The sequence below is a fragment of the Haliaeetus albicilla genome, chromosome 12 (genome assembly GCF_947461875.1).
Source record: "Haliaeetus albicilla chromosome 12, bHalAlb1.1, whole genome shotgun sequence".
Classification (NCBI taxonomy): domain Eukaryota; kingdom Metazoa; phylum Chordata; class Aves; order Accipitriformes; family Accipitridae; genus Haliaeetus; species Haliaeetus albicilla.
The window spans coordinates 36,242,247-36,254,598 of record NC_091494.1 but is presented as its reverse complement, the minus strand read 5'-3'; the positions used below and the strand labels follow the sequence as shown (position 1 = coordinate 36,254,598).

The 12,352-nt window shown below is 62.6% G+C and overlaps 1 protein-coding gene across 5 annotated transcripts; it reads right to left on the bottom strand.

The window, feature by feature from the left end:
* Positions 1-4: 4 nt before the first annotated feature.
* EPN3 (epsin 3) lies at positions 5-9,840 on the bottom strand. Of its 5 annotated transcripts, none has more exons than XM_069799148.1 (11): positions 9,628-9,839; positions 8,145-8,855; positions 6,261-6,916; positions 5,758-5,876; positions 3,997-4,080; positions 3,602-3,709; positions 3,396-3,480; positions 2,840-3,148; positions 1,843-1,953; positions 1,204-1,425; positions 5-1,056 (listed from the first exon to the last, which is right to left on the bottom strand). In XM_069799148.1, exons 3-11 carry the CDS (start codon positions 6,829-6,831, stop codon positions 737-739), a joined length of 1,929 nt encoding a protein of 642 aa, XP_069655249.1. In that variant the 5' UTR covers positions 6,832-6,916; positions 8,145-8,855; positions 9,628-9,839; the 3' UTR covers positions 5-736. The 5 variants fall into 5 exon arrangements, with proteins under 5 accessions (XP_069655249.1, XP_069655250.1, XP_069655248.1 ...); XM_069799149.1 differs by having other exon boundaries at positions 8,317-8,855; XM_069799147.1 differs by lacking the exon at positions 8,145-8,855.
* Between the last annotated feature and the right edge of the window lie 2,512 nt (positions 9,841-12,352).

The window sequence follows — 12,352 nt, the reverse complement described above, 5'->3', positions numbered from 1 at the left end:
CGGGTCCGTCAGAGCATTTTATTGTCTCACAGGCAGCCCCCGGAGCCGCCGCTCTCCAGCAGCGCCGAAGCACCGGTGCCCCCCCCACACACCCCCACTTCGCCCCCGCCAGCGGGCGAGGAAGCCGGCTGGCCCCCGCGGGGGGCCCTGCCCGCAGCTCCTTCGGGAGGGTCCGGGGAGGGGGCTGAGGGGCAGCAGCGAGCGGGAAGGGGGCGAGGGGCGGGCGGGGGGGCGGCGAGCAACAGCCACGGGAGCGCGAACCAGCCGGGGACCCCGGGGAAGGGAGCACGGTTGGGGGGGGGGGGTTGTAACCGCGGCTCCCCCCGGCCCCAGCGCTGCCCCAGCTCCCCGCAGGCGCCGAGGCAAAGCCCCCCCTACCCCGGGGGGGACCCATCCAGCAGCGAGACCCCATGCACCAGCCCAGCCCGCTGCACCGGAGCCCCCCAAAAACACCACAGTCCTTAGGACGGGCCCTGCCATGGCCCCTAGGCCGCGGCTCTTGGCCTTCGACGGGGAGACGGGTGGGGGGGGGTCCCCTCTTGCCTGTCAAGCACGGGGGCTCATGCTGGTTGCCCCCCCAGCCGGCAGGCACAGGGGAAGGGGCTGGCGTGGGGGGCACCCTCCCTTGCAGCTAGCGAACCGCTGGGCCCCCCCCCCCCAAGGTCTTGGCGGAAGGAAAGGCCGGGGGGGTTTGTAACAGCCGGGGAAGGGGTGAGAGTCTCCACGTCCAGAGGATTCAGAGGAAGGGGTTGAGCCCCCCCGGAGCGGACGGCGGGGCCGGGGGGCCGCTCAGCGGTAGTAAAGGCTGCGGCAAATTGCTGGGGAGTTCGGGGAAAGTGCCGGCCTGGGGAAAGGCACTGGCGGAGGCGGGGAGGGCGGCGGCGGCGGCGGGGACGCTGCTGAGGGGCAGCGGCAGGGACGCGCTGTAGGTCATGGAGTTGGCGGGGAGAGCGGCGGGCAGGCCGGGCACCGGCGAGCTGGTCCGCATCTGGTTGAGCGTCGGTTTGGGCTGCTCGGCGAGGCTGAAGGGGTTGGTGGGGGACGGCGTGCTCAGACCTAGCAAGGAGAAGATGGGATGCGTCAGGGCAGCCACGTCCCGTCCCGTCCCGTCCCCGTCCTCCTCCTCTTCCTCCCCCAAACACCCCTCCATCCAGCCCAGGGAAGCCCCCGGCCGGCAGCCCGCACCACAGCACTGGCACCTACCCGAGAGAAAGGGGTTGCGCGTCTTGGAGGCCGGCGCGGGCGCGACCAGGGAGTCCAGGTTGACCAAGGAGGAGGCGGCGGGGCCGAGGAAGGCCTCGGGGGTTTTACAGTCCTTCCGCTCCTTGCCGGATTCGGGCAGGGAGTCGGCCAGGTTGGCGAGGTCGAAGCTCTTCGTCCCATCCTGCCTGGTGCTGGAGAACAGGTCGCCGAAGGGGTCCAGCTCTGGGGTTGGGGGGGGGGGGGAAGACAAGTCGCGTGAGCCAGCGGTGAGAAACTGAGGGTGACGGCATCCCCCTGTCACCGCACAGGGCAGCTAATGGCACGTCTCGTCCCAGTTCACAGCTCGGTGCGGTGGGGCTGAGGCTGCGGTGTGGCGTGCCCGAGCTCCCCCCGAGCCGCCGCGGGAGGCGACGGGGTCGGGGAAATGGGTGACACGCAGGGCCTGGAGCTGCCCCCTCGGCTACGGGGCAGCCCAAGCCCACGGCACGCGTGGTTGCAGGTGGGAACATGCTTTGGCCACGCCAGCAAGCAGCCACGCACAGCCTGGCCAGCCCTGGAGCTGCCTCTCTGCGATGGGCAGGGACAGGTCCCTGTCCCCACCTGCCCAAATCGGCCCCTGCCCGCTCCCCCGGCTCTTACCGACGGGGCTGCTGGACTTGGCCGAGGAGGGTGGCTGAGAGGGCTCTTGCTCCGGCGGCTCGGCTGGCTCGGGCGGCTTTGCAAACAGGTCGAAAGCGTCCCCCCCTGGAGCTGGGGGGAAGAGGTGAGACTCAAGGAGGGGAGCAAGCGGGGAGGTGAGAGGCAGGAGATGTACAGACAGGAGAGAGGCAGGGGCGGCTGCCTGCAAGGAGACAGAGAAGAGGGCGTGCGGTGGGGGGGCACGGGGCTGGGGGTCGGGAACGTGCACCGGCCCGGGGCAGCAGGGCTAAGATGAGCCAGACCATTGGGGGTCATTGCAGACCGAGGCAGCCCCTACACCGCTCGCAGCCATCCCCCTGCAGTTGCCAGCCCCAGCGGGGACAGGCAGAGGGGACAGGTCTGCAGGAAAGCTTTAACAACCAGCACTGGCCCCCAGGCCGGATTCTACTCTCCTCCCCAGGGACCAAAACTGAGGGCGGAACACACGGTATCTCCGCGGGGCCAAAGGAAGCACCGAGGAGGAACCGAGAGCGGCACTGAGCTCTGAAACACAGGCTACTCCTACAGCCGTTTCCCCATCTGCAACGTGGCATCTGCGAGCAGCAACCGTCCGTCCTGGCAGGGCACGCAGGGCTGGTTTGGGGTGAGCAGACAGACAGGTATCAGCGGGGGGGGGGACACACCATCGCCCTGCTGCTGGACCGGTGCGGTGGCTGCGATCTGCTCCCACGGGAGGGCTCTGTTAACTGTGCCATGTTAATTAAAGCAGCCTATTCTGTGCAGATAAAGCCTAAAAGTTCCTTGAAGTCTTCAGGATGCCGAGGGGCGAGCGGAGGTCCCGCTGCAGGGCAGAAGAGCAGCACGGGGGGGTGTTTGCAGAGCTGGCTGTGGGAGGAAGGGGGAGCACCCCAGGATACCCACTTGCGGGAGGGCAGTGATGGCCAACGCAGCCCGCCATCCCCAGCAAAGCCAAAACGCCCATCATTGAGCCTCTTACCAGGGTTAGGAGGTTGCTCGGCCACAGCGGCCCAAGGATCGGCAGCTGGTGTAGAACCAGAGACCTGGGTGGGGGGCGATGCTGTCCCCCAGGGGTCCGCAGCAGGGAAGCCAGAAGACAAGGGTGCCTTCCCCCAAGGGTCAGAGGCTGCAGTGGTGCCACGGGGGAAATCCCAGGGCCCGGCAGAGGTTTGCTGGGACGAGGCGCTCGCCTGGGAGAGGGGCTCCCCTCCAGCAGCTGGGACCGGCACCCAGGGGTCAGTCGCACCGGACCAGGCAGAGGCTGCCGGCTCCGCTTTGGGCTTCATATCTGAAAGAAGAAGGGAAGCTGTGGAAGAGGGGAACGGTGCAGGGCACGGAGTGATGCTGAGCGGCAGGGATGTGCCCGGGGGACCACAGCTTCCAGCAGCACCACCCAGGCATGTAACAGACTGGGCAGTGGAGGGAGGAGAAGCAAGAGGTCCTTACTGTTGAGCTCCTGGGGACTGGGGAGGGAGAGGCAAGGGAGAGGTTTCTGCCAATGTCCCAAGCTTTGGCAGCCTGTGAGTTGCCCCCACCTGGCATATCCCACGGGTCAGCAGACGTGTGGCTGGAGGGGGCTGGCGCCGGCCCGAATATATCTGCCAGCTCCAGGATAGAGGACTGCAAACAGAAAAGGAATAAAGAGGTGAGGGAAGCCCAGGGCAGACCTGCAGGATCGCCCCGGAGCCCAAGGCTGGCTTTGTGGCTGGCTGTGTGGCCATCCATGCCCCCAGTGCTGTACCTGGCTTTTCTTCATCTTATCTTCTTCCTCCTCTTCCTCCTTGCCCTGGGTAGTCTCCTCCGAGGCTCTCTGCAGCAGGGAATTCTCCCCTTGCCAAGTCCTCACCTCCTGCAGGGACAAGGGACGGGGTCCATGAACTCAGCAACCCTGCAGCCAGCACCTTCTCCAGGAGACAGACTGAGCACAGGAGCTGCCACCGCATCCCCGAAAAGTCCCAGCATCCGAGCAGATGGCTCCTCTGGGGCTGAGCCCGCTGGGAGAGCGCTCAGCAGACAGCCCAGAGCAGCGAAAGCAAAGCAGGTGGCGGAGCAAGGTGGCATTTCGGGCTCCAGCGCCCCAGAGAGAAGCCCAAGTGTAAGGAAAGAGGAGCACCCGGGGCTGCAGGGCACAGGTACCTTCTCGTGCTCCTCTTTGCTCAGCGCGAGCGCTAGCTGCAATTGCCTTTCTTCATCTGTACTGGAAATTGGAGGAAGTGGCTTCTGCCAACAGAGGAAATGGGGTGACATTTCAGCTTGCCCTCAGCTCGCAGGACTGCTTGGAGGTCCCTGTCCTCACCACCACCTCTCCTGCAGACCCTCACCTGCCTGCACAGCATCTCTGTGCCCATCCGTCCGGCTTTGGCTGTGGACCCCCAGCCCGTTGCCCCTACACTCTCGAACCAGCTCCCGCTCAGGCTCCCCTGCGGCCTCTACCCCAGCTCCTTCCCCTACCCCATCACCTGCCTCTGCATCTAGACTAGGACAACCCTAAATTAGGCATCCAGCATCTCCCCCAGGAGGTTTTTGGGGACTCCGATGCAGTTGGCGGAGGAGAGGGGATTGATTAGGCGTCCCCTTGCCCCGGCAGCTTGCTGGGGAGGAGGGTTGGTGATGCCGACTGGCCTCGGTGCGGGAATCCTGCCTGGCCCTGCTCTGCTGGGGGAAAAGCACCCAGATCTGAGGCAGCTTTTGGGGAGAGGCTGTCCCCATACTGCCAGGGCAGCCCTGATCACCACCCCATGATGCTTGTCCAGCAGCGTGGGACCAGCTGGGACTGGGAATGGGGACCCCAGTGGGGGTGTGCATGTGTGCACCCCTGTACAAGCATGTGTGAGCATGCACACGTATGCGCAGCCCAGATGGATTCCAACAGGCAACACTTTCAAGAGCATGTTCCTACAGTGCTCATCGCAGCAGCCTGTGGAAGCTATAAATACTCCAATTCCAGGACAAAAATAGGGATATACGCTCTGCTCCATCTCCAAAAGAGCCTCCATCAGGCAGGGAAGACGGGCAGCAGCAAGCACCGTCTCCAAAGCGTGTCCCCTGCCCCAGCAGGACTGAGCTCGCAGTGCTCGGTGCCAGCCCCAGGGGGGACACCCGCCGGCCCGGGCACACAGCCCCTCCGTCACCACGTCCCTCTGACTTTGTGTGTCCAGCCGTACCCACGTGCTCCACGCAGGCTGTGCCAGCCAGTGGCAATCTCAGCTGGTGTGCAAATAAGCCGTCCCTGGTGGAAAAGGGGCCAGCCGATAGGAGAGGAGACAACCCTGGGGGAGGTTTCATGGTTGGGGACAGCAGCTCGCTTGCTGCCTGCATCCCTGCTCAGCTCCTCCTGGTGTGGTTTTCCAGAGCTCCTTCTAGCCTGGTTTGAAAGGACCAGCCAGTGGGAGGGAGCACCCAGCCCCACTGAGCCCCCAGCCTGGTGCCCAGTCCTAGGGACACTGCCGGCCCCCCACCCACCACACAAACCGCAGCGCTGGGCAAGGCATCGTCTCCTAAAACCTCCGCAGGAAGGCAAGAGAAATGGGGCAGCTCGACCAGAAGCCCTCAGTGGAAGAGGGCAGTCAAGTTTGGCGGGGGGTCGCGATGAATCAAGACCCCCCGCAAGTTCACCCTGAGGTCTGGGAGGCTGGATGGGTCCCAGCCTGGTGCTGTCCCCGCTGGTACAAGGACGGGGAGCAGGGACAGCCCGCGCCTCCATCTGCCTGCTGGTGATTTTGGATACCGGGCACAGCGCGAGCAGCCTGGTGCAGTTGCAGGTGTATGCACCAGCCTTGGGCAGCCCCCAGAATCCTCCCTCCTCCCAGGGAAATGACCCACCATGCCTACAGACAAGGCAAGGTGCAGGGAGATGCCCGGCCTCGCGTGCCCTGGGGCAGGCAGAGCCACCCGTACCTTCTCCGCTTCTTCCCGACTCATGGCCAGCGCAAGCTGCAGCTGCAGCTCCTCCTCGCCCGTCGTCTGGGGCCTCGCTTGCTCCAGGTCGGAGGCAAACCGTGGGGATGAGGATGATGCTGGTTGAAAAGGGGAAGGAGTGGCATCAGGACTAGGGTATTTTGCGGAGCATATCAGCAGCCTCGTCCAGGCCCCCATTCCAATGCCCGCAGCTCCACAGCGTGGCTTCCCCAGGGGACGTAGCCCCACGTTAGAGCTCCCTACCACGAACAAGCTTTAAGGGTGGGTTTAAGGCTTGAGGCACCGCCAGCTGCCACCACTCTTGGGGTTCACCGCTGGCCCAGCCAAACCTCTGCCCGCAGGACAGAGACGGGCTTCACCACCACCCCCCCAAAAGGCGGAGAGGAGCGCTGGGCATCAGGTAGGTGCAAACCAAATGCAACTCCTGCCTCCAGCCCACAGCGAGCCCGAGTGAGCCCAAGCGAGCTGCCAGCATCACTCACAGTTAAAGGAGGAGGGTGAGCCCCGCGCCCGCCCGTAGTCGTCACCGTAGGGCGATGCACGGCGGCCGTAGGAGACCTGGTGGCTGCCGCTGCCCATGCCCTCAAGGGCCATGCGCTCCTTGGTCTGCAGAGCGTGCGCCCGCTCCTGCTTCAGCCGCTCCTCGTCCTTCAGCAGCGCCATCACCTGCTTCACCTTCTCTCGGATGTTGATGCCCTGGTCCTTGCCATCGCGGTCCACATACTGGAAGTCCTTCAGTGTCTGGATGGTGTAGAGGTTCTCCCGGCACTGGTGGGTCACCTTCTCGGAGCCGGTTTTGATGAGGTAGTCCAAGAGGGTGAGGGCCTTGTAGACGTGACGCCAGTTCTTGCCGCTGTCGTTCAGCCGTCGCCATATCATGCCCATGACCTCGGCGAAGGCCACCGTGTTGAAGGTGAGGTCGGCGATCTCTGACATCAAGGAGCTGGGGGGTCCCCAGGGATCATTGGAGGTGGCCTCCCGCACCTTGATCTCTGCCTCCGAGTAGTTGTGCACGATGTTTTTCACCTGCCGGCGCAGTGCCGAGGTCGTCATGGCTGTGCGGTGCCGAAGACCCACCGGCGGCGGGCAGGAATGGTGAAGAAGGGATGAGCAGTCACGGCTGCAGCCTCACCGGCGCCTGCAGAGGGGAACAGGGACACGGAGACCTCAGTATCACCCCAGCCACCGAGACCCGTCCCCAGAGCCCTCGGCTGGCACCCAGGACACTTCTCAAGGTGGAAGCACCCATCATTGGGGCATCAGGTGCACCTTGCTGGGCTGCCACTACTCGCTAACCCAAAGACATGCAGGATGCAGGATGCTCAAGGGGAAAAAAAATCTCATAGCAAGCCGATACCTAGCACTGCAGAGCTGCCAAGAGATTTGGCTCTGGATTCAGCAACATTTGGAGGAGATTTTACCCTGCACTTCTGCTTCTAAAAGTAACTACCTGAAAATGGCAGCTCCCTCCTCCAGATCCCGGCTGCCTCAGCCCCACCATCCTGGCAAAGCTGGTTTCAGGCCTCTCAGGACGTGTGCCAACCAGGGGCTCCCCTGTACCCCCAGGTGCTCTATCTGCAGCTGCACGCCGCCCCGCTCGCTTCAGCCGTCGCCCCAAGATTCTCAGTGCCACCAAGCATGCGTTGTGCAAAACCAAAATCCCGTCGTGAGTCAGAGCCTGCCACGACTTACCCGTGCTGGCAGCCACTCGGGTGGGTTTTCCCAGCAAACTCAGGAATTTGGCTTCCACGAGAGGCTGCAGGTACAGAACCGCGTGCTGCTGCGGGGTGGGGAATTTGGGGTGCTAACTTCCAGCGCCAGGTCAGCGAGCAGAATGGATAACGCAACCCCCCCCTCTCCCAAAAACCCCGAGCTGCCTGATCCTTCTCTGCCCACAGACCTAGGGCCGGGGTGGCAGGGGCTGGCGCAGCCGGGAGCTGCCCTGGAACATCCCCGGCAGACAGTGCCCGTCCTTGGGATGCGCTGCACCCGATGCAGGTGCAAAATGACGTGGGTCAGTCTGGACCCGTCTTCAGGTGAGCACATCACAACTCTATCCTCTACTCGGTGCTAGTCCTAATCCTCACCTTCTCCCTACACAGTAGGAAGACATCATTTACCCTCATTTTCTCAGAGGGCCAAGAAAAGCCAGGAGGCAAAGGCTGCCTGGAGCTGCCTTGCCCTCAGCAGGGCCGCACCGCAGGGCTGGGGAGCTGGGCTGCTCCCAGAGCTCCCACAGTGGCTGCAACAAAACTCACTGGCAATTTTTTCCCTGTCCAAGAGATAAAGCTTACGGGCAGAGGAGTATCTCCCCCATGCAGCAGTGCCTGCAGACAGCGATTACCGGTGTCCATCCCACCACCCACCTCAGGTGCCGGTACCTCCCTGGACCGCAGCCGCCGTGCCGTGTCCAGCCCTCTCCCGGCTCGGGACACCGCTCCCTCCCACCGGAGCTGGGCCGGGGCCGTGCTGACGTGCCCACAAGCCACGCACGGTGCCCGCCACGCTCCCACACAACCCGTGCGACCAGTCCAGCACCTCCTTGCTCCCGCGGGCCAGCGGCCGGGCGCCCCACGGCTCCGCCAGCAACGTCCCCCGTGAGTCAGAATGGATCCTGGCACAGCCACACTCGCAGGTGGCCAGAGTTTCTCTCGAGACGCTTCCCTGTATCGATTCCCTTTCGCAATGCAGCCCGTCAGTGCGGCCTTTGGATCCCGCCGGGAGAGCCCACGGTGTGGACAGCAACGCCGTCGCCCGCCTGGCGCGGAAACGCCTTCGGAACAAGGGCAGCGACACGGCAAAGTCCTCCGGGACTTGGTTCCACACTCCGCTTTCCACCAACTCCCAGGCAGGAGATAAAGTCACGTTTTCCAAAGGTGCCACCGGCCTGGCAAACACCGGCAAACACCGGCAAACACCAGCACTCCTCCTCTGGGGCAAGACGGTCCCTCCTGCCTCCAACAGGTCTCCCGGCAGGACAAACCCCAGGTCCAGCGCGACGGGTTCCGACACCGGTCGTCCCGGCCGGAGACCCGATCCCAGCTGGACTTTGCCCACCACGAGATGGCCTGGGAAGTCTGCGCGGGAAGAGATGGGAAGCAGGGGCTGGGACAGGGGTGAGAGGAGCGTGGCCCTGGCTGGAGCGCTGCCAGGGGTGTTAAAGGCAGCGGGGTTTATCAAATGCAATATCCAACCCCCCCCCCCCCAAGAATATAAAGGGAGTGAAACAGAAGCTGTGCGGGAGATAAGGCCGCAGCACCCGGCAGCTCATATGGAATTACTGCAGTGACCTTGAGCAAGAGGCTGCCAGGTGGGAGAAGGACACCCGGGTGCGGGGACAGGTCCCCATCGCCCCACGGCCCGGCGCAGGGGACTGCGGAGGAGAAGGGGGGGGGGTGTGGCGAGGAGGAGGAATAACATGGAGGGGGAACAGGAGGGGATGGGGGGAAGGAGGAGGGGGCAGAGGGGCCAGACGAGAGGAGGGGGGGAGGCCGGAGGGGGGGATTAAAGCCTCGCTCCATCCCCGATCAGGTGCAGGGCTGGGAGGAGCAGCGCCCGACACGGAGGGGGCGGCAGGGAAAGGCTCGGGCCGGAGCCCTCGGCCTCGCCGCCGTCTCCCCGCAACCCGCCCGGGGACCGAGGCCGCATCCGCACCCGCCGCGGGGACCCCGAGCCCGGCCCGGGAGTCTCCCCACCACCGAGCTATACCCGCCGGGGCCCGGCATCCCCCGGCCCGCCGCAGCCCGCGACTCTCCGGCGTCCAGAACCTTCCTCCTCCCCGCCCCCCCCGCTTCTTCTTCCTCCTCCTCCTCCTCCCCCCGCAGCCGAGGGGCGCGCAGCCCCGCTTACCTGCGCGGAGCGGAGCGCGGCCCCGCCGTGCCCGGTGCCCGGTGCCGGTGGGAGCGGGCTGGAGGCGGCCGCAGCCCGCCCGCTGCCCCTGCTGCGCGCCGCCGACTTGCCGGGCTGGCTGGGCAGGTCCGGGCTTAACCCCTTCGGGGCTATCCGAGCCCCGGTCCGGGTACCGGCAGAGGCGCTCCGCCTCCCCGGTACCCCCCCCCCCCCGTTCCCTCCCCTTCCTTCCTTCCTTTTCCCCTCCGCGCCCGCCCCCCGGTGCGGTGCGGTGCGGTACCGGCCGCGGGGGATGCGGCGCCGAACCCCTGCCCCGCCGCATGCGGGAGGCGGGGATGCTGTAAATGCTCAGTCACTGCCCCTCGCTGGCAGCCAGCCAGGCGCTGCTTGCTTTGCTTTATTATTCCCCCCCCATTATTTTTAGACAGAAATCAACATCCCCGGGCTCGGAAGTGGCTCGGAGGGATGCCGACCCTCCCCACCCACCCTCCTCTCCCGTAATGCAGTTCCCTCTCTGGTACCCAAGGCCACGGTTGCAATTTGGGTTTGTTAATTTTTTTTTTTTTACCTTTTTTTTTTTTTTTTGGCCGGGATCTAAATTTGGAGCGCATTCTTCCCCTGCTCTGAAGAGCTCCCAGAGCCTGGCCGGGGGGGGGGGAGAGAGGGAGGCATCAGATGACATGACAAAATAAGTCATGTCTCTCGATCATTTCAATGCCACCCCCTCTCTCCCGGCCTCTGCCTTCCATTTTAATCACTGACAGGCCTTCAAGTATTATGGATATATATAATCTTTTTAATATCACTGACATTTTCCATACTGGAAAGCATCTCCTGTGTGCTGAGACATTCTGGAGGGGGATCGTGCCTTCCTTCTGATGCTCCCACCGCACAACGCGCAGAGCTGAGATTCATCTTGCCCCAGGTCCCGGCACTGAAGGTCTGAAGCTCCTGCCTTGGGTTGCAGGGAGAAGGCAGCGGGGAGGCCACGTGCCTTCAGGGGCTTTGCAGATCTCATCAGCCCGACTTTCCCAACAGGCTCTAGCCCTGCAAGCTGAACGTGCATCCAGCTGCAGCCTGTGAGAAGAACACCTCCAGCATCCCAACCGTCCTCCAGGTCAACCTGGAGAACACCCCAGTTCGGGTGGCGGGAGGCATTCTTCATGGTTGCCCAAGATCCAGGCCTTCCTCTCCCTCTGTTCCCAATGCTCCCAGTTCACCTGCATCAGACGGCGGAGGCAGCCAGCTTGCCCCTCTTCAGGCACTGATTTTTTAATAAGCAAAGTGAACCTCTCCACAGGGACAACACCCTACGAGCCATAGTGGGGCTGCACCAACTTGGGGTTCGCTTTGCTAGGTGGCCCACAACCCTGCCATAGCAAATAGGACCCAGCAAGGCTCTAAAGCCAATTTCCCTCAGCCCTGGGGGGCCCTGCTCACCCAGACCCCCTCAGCCATTGAGAAGCCTCTGGAAACGCACTGTCACCTTCTGCTTGCAGCATTTTCCTGGAATTCCCCTTCCCGGCCTCCCTAATAGTTACGGTGTCTTCAGACCCCGACTCACGTGATGGGTTTGGTATGCAACTCCGAAGACCAGGAAGGTCGCTCACCTCTCACAACACAAATTATTAACACTAATACAAATAACGCCCAGGTTTGGGAGAGGAGAAGGAATACTCTCCTTGCCCGGCTGTTAGGACTTGGCATTATAGGGACTAGAGCATCCACACATCCTTCAGAGTGCAGCGCTGACCAGCCCTGAGGGTCTCTGCTCTAGTGACAGAACCCACATCTCACACCAGGCCTGTAAATGAGAGGTACATGTTTCTAAAGGTGTTCTGTGGAAGCCAGCTCTAATTCCACTGCAGTTCCAGTCATGTAACTTCCACAAATCAATGCAAAAGAAAAAAAAAAAAAGCAGCTGGCTCGGAAAAAGCTGCAGCAGCCAGACAGCAGAGTATTGTGCTTGTTGGCCCAGCACATCTCTTCCTGTGTGCTGCTTGTACCTTGTCCCTCGAGGACATTCTTGTCCAAGGCTGTAAGAGGCACTAGCAATGTTTATGACAAAAAATTACGACTATTTGCAGCATTCAGGTTTGTTCTTCGCAGAAGTTCTTATGCCACCCCCCCGCCCTGGGCCACGAGGCTCCTCCCTTGGAAGGGGAGACCAGCCTAGGACATTCTTCCATGGTACGTGACTGATGTGAAACTCCTATCTACCTGTTTTCATATTAACAAGTTTTCCTGTGAGCAGAGGTATACATGGAGCCTGCTTTCTATAGGCTGGACTGGAGGCACAGATCTTGTGAATGGGCTTTGCCATCTTTCAAGGTAAAGCTACCCAATAAAAGTATTTCCTGCTTTTGAGACAATCACGTTGCCTCTATAACGTGCAGACTCCCTCTTGTCTAGAAACAGATGGCTTGAGCTGTTTGAGTTGGGCATATTCACAAGCTGATAATCATCTCCAGGGAGGCAGGAGCTATTGTCAGAGCCTGTGAGACACACCCCAACTTCAGGCCTTTTTCCTTCTAATTCTCAAAATGTTGCTGAAATTCTCACTACAGGAATGCTGAGCAGAGACATTCCCTTTGTGGGTTCATGCCCGCTAAGCCAGAAAAGGCTGCTAGCTTTCACAGAAGCCAAAGTGCTTCCCCACACCCCACTAAGAGAAAGCATCTCAAAACATGAGGGGCCTCACCTGGCCAGCAAAAAAAATAAGCTG

Excerpts from the sequence above, each read along its gene's own strand:
- EPN3 (XM_069799148.1), bottom strand. The coding sequence starts at position 6,831 with ATGACGACCTCGGCACTGCGCCGGCAGGTGAAAAACATCGTGCACAAC. Across the intron at positions 3,710-3,996 it reads GCAAAGAGGAGCACGAGAAG|GAGGTGAGGACTTGGCAAGG; the intron begins GTACCTGTGCCC and ends TTGTCCCTGCAG. Across the intron at positions 1,057-1,203 it reads GCGCAACCCCTTTCTCTCGG|GTCTGAGCACGCCGTCCCCC; the intron begins GTAGGTGCCAGT and ends TCTCCTTGCTAG.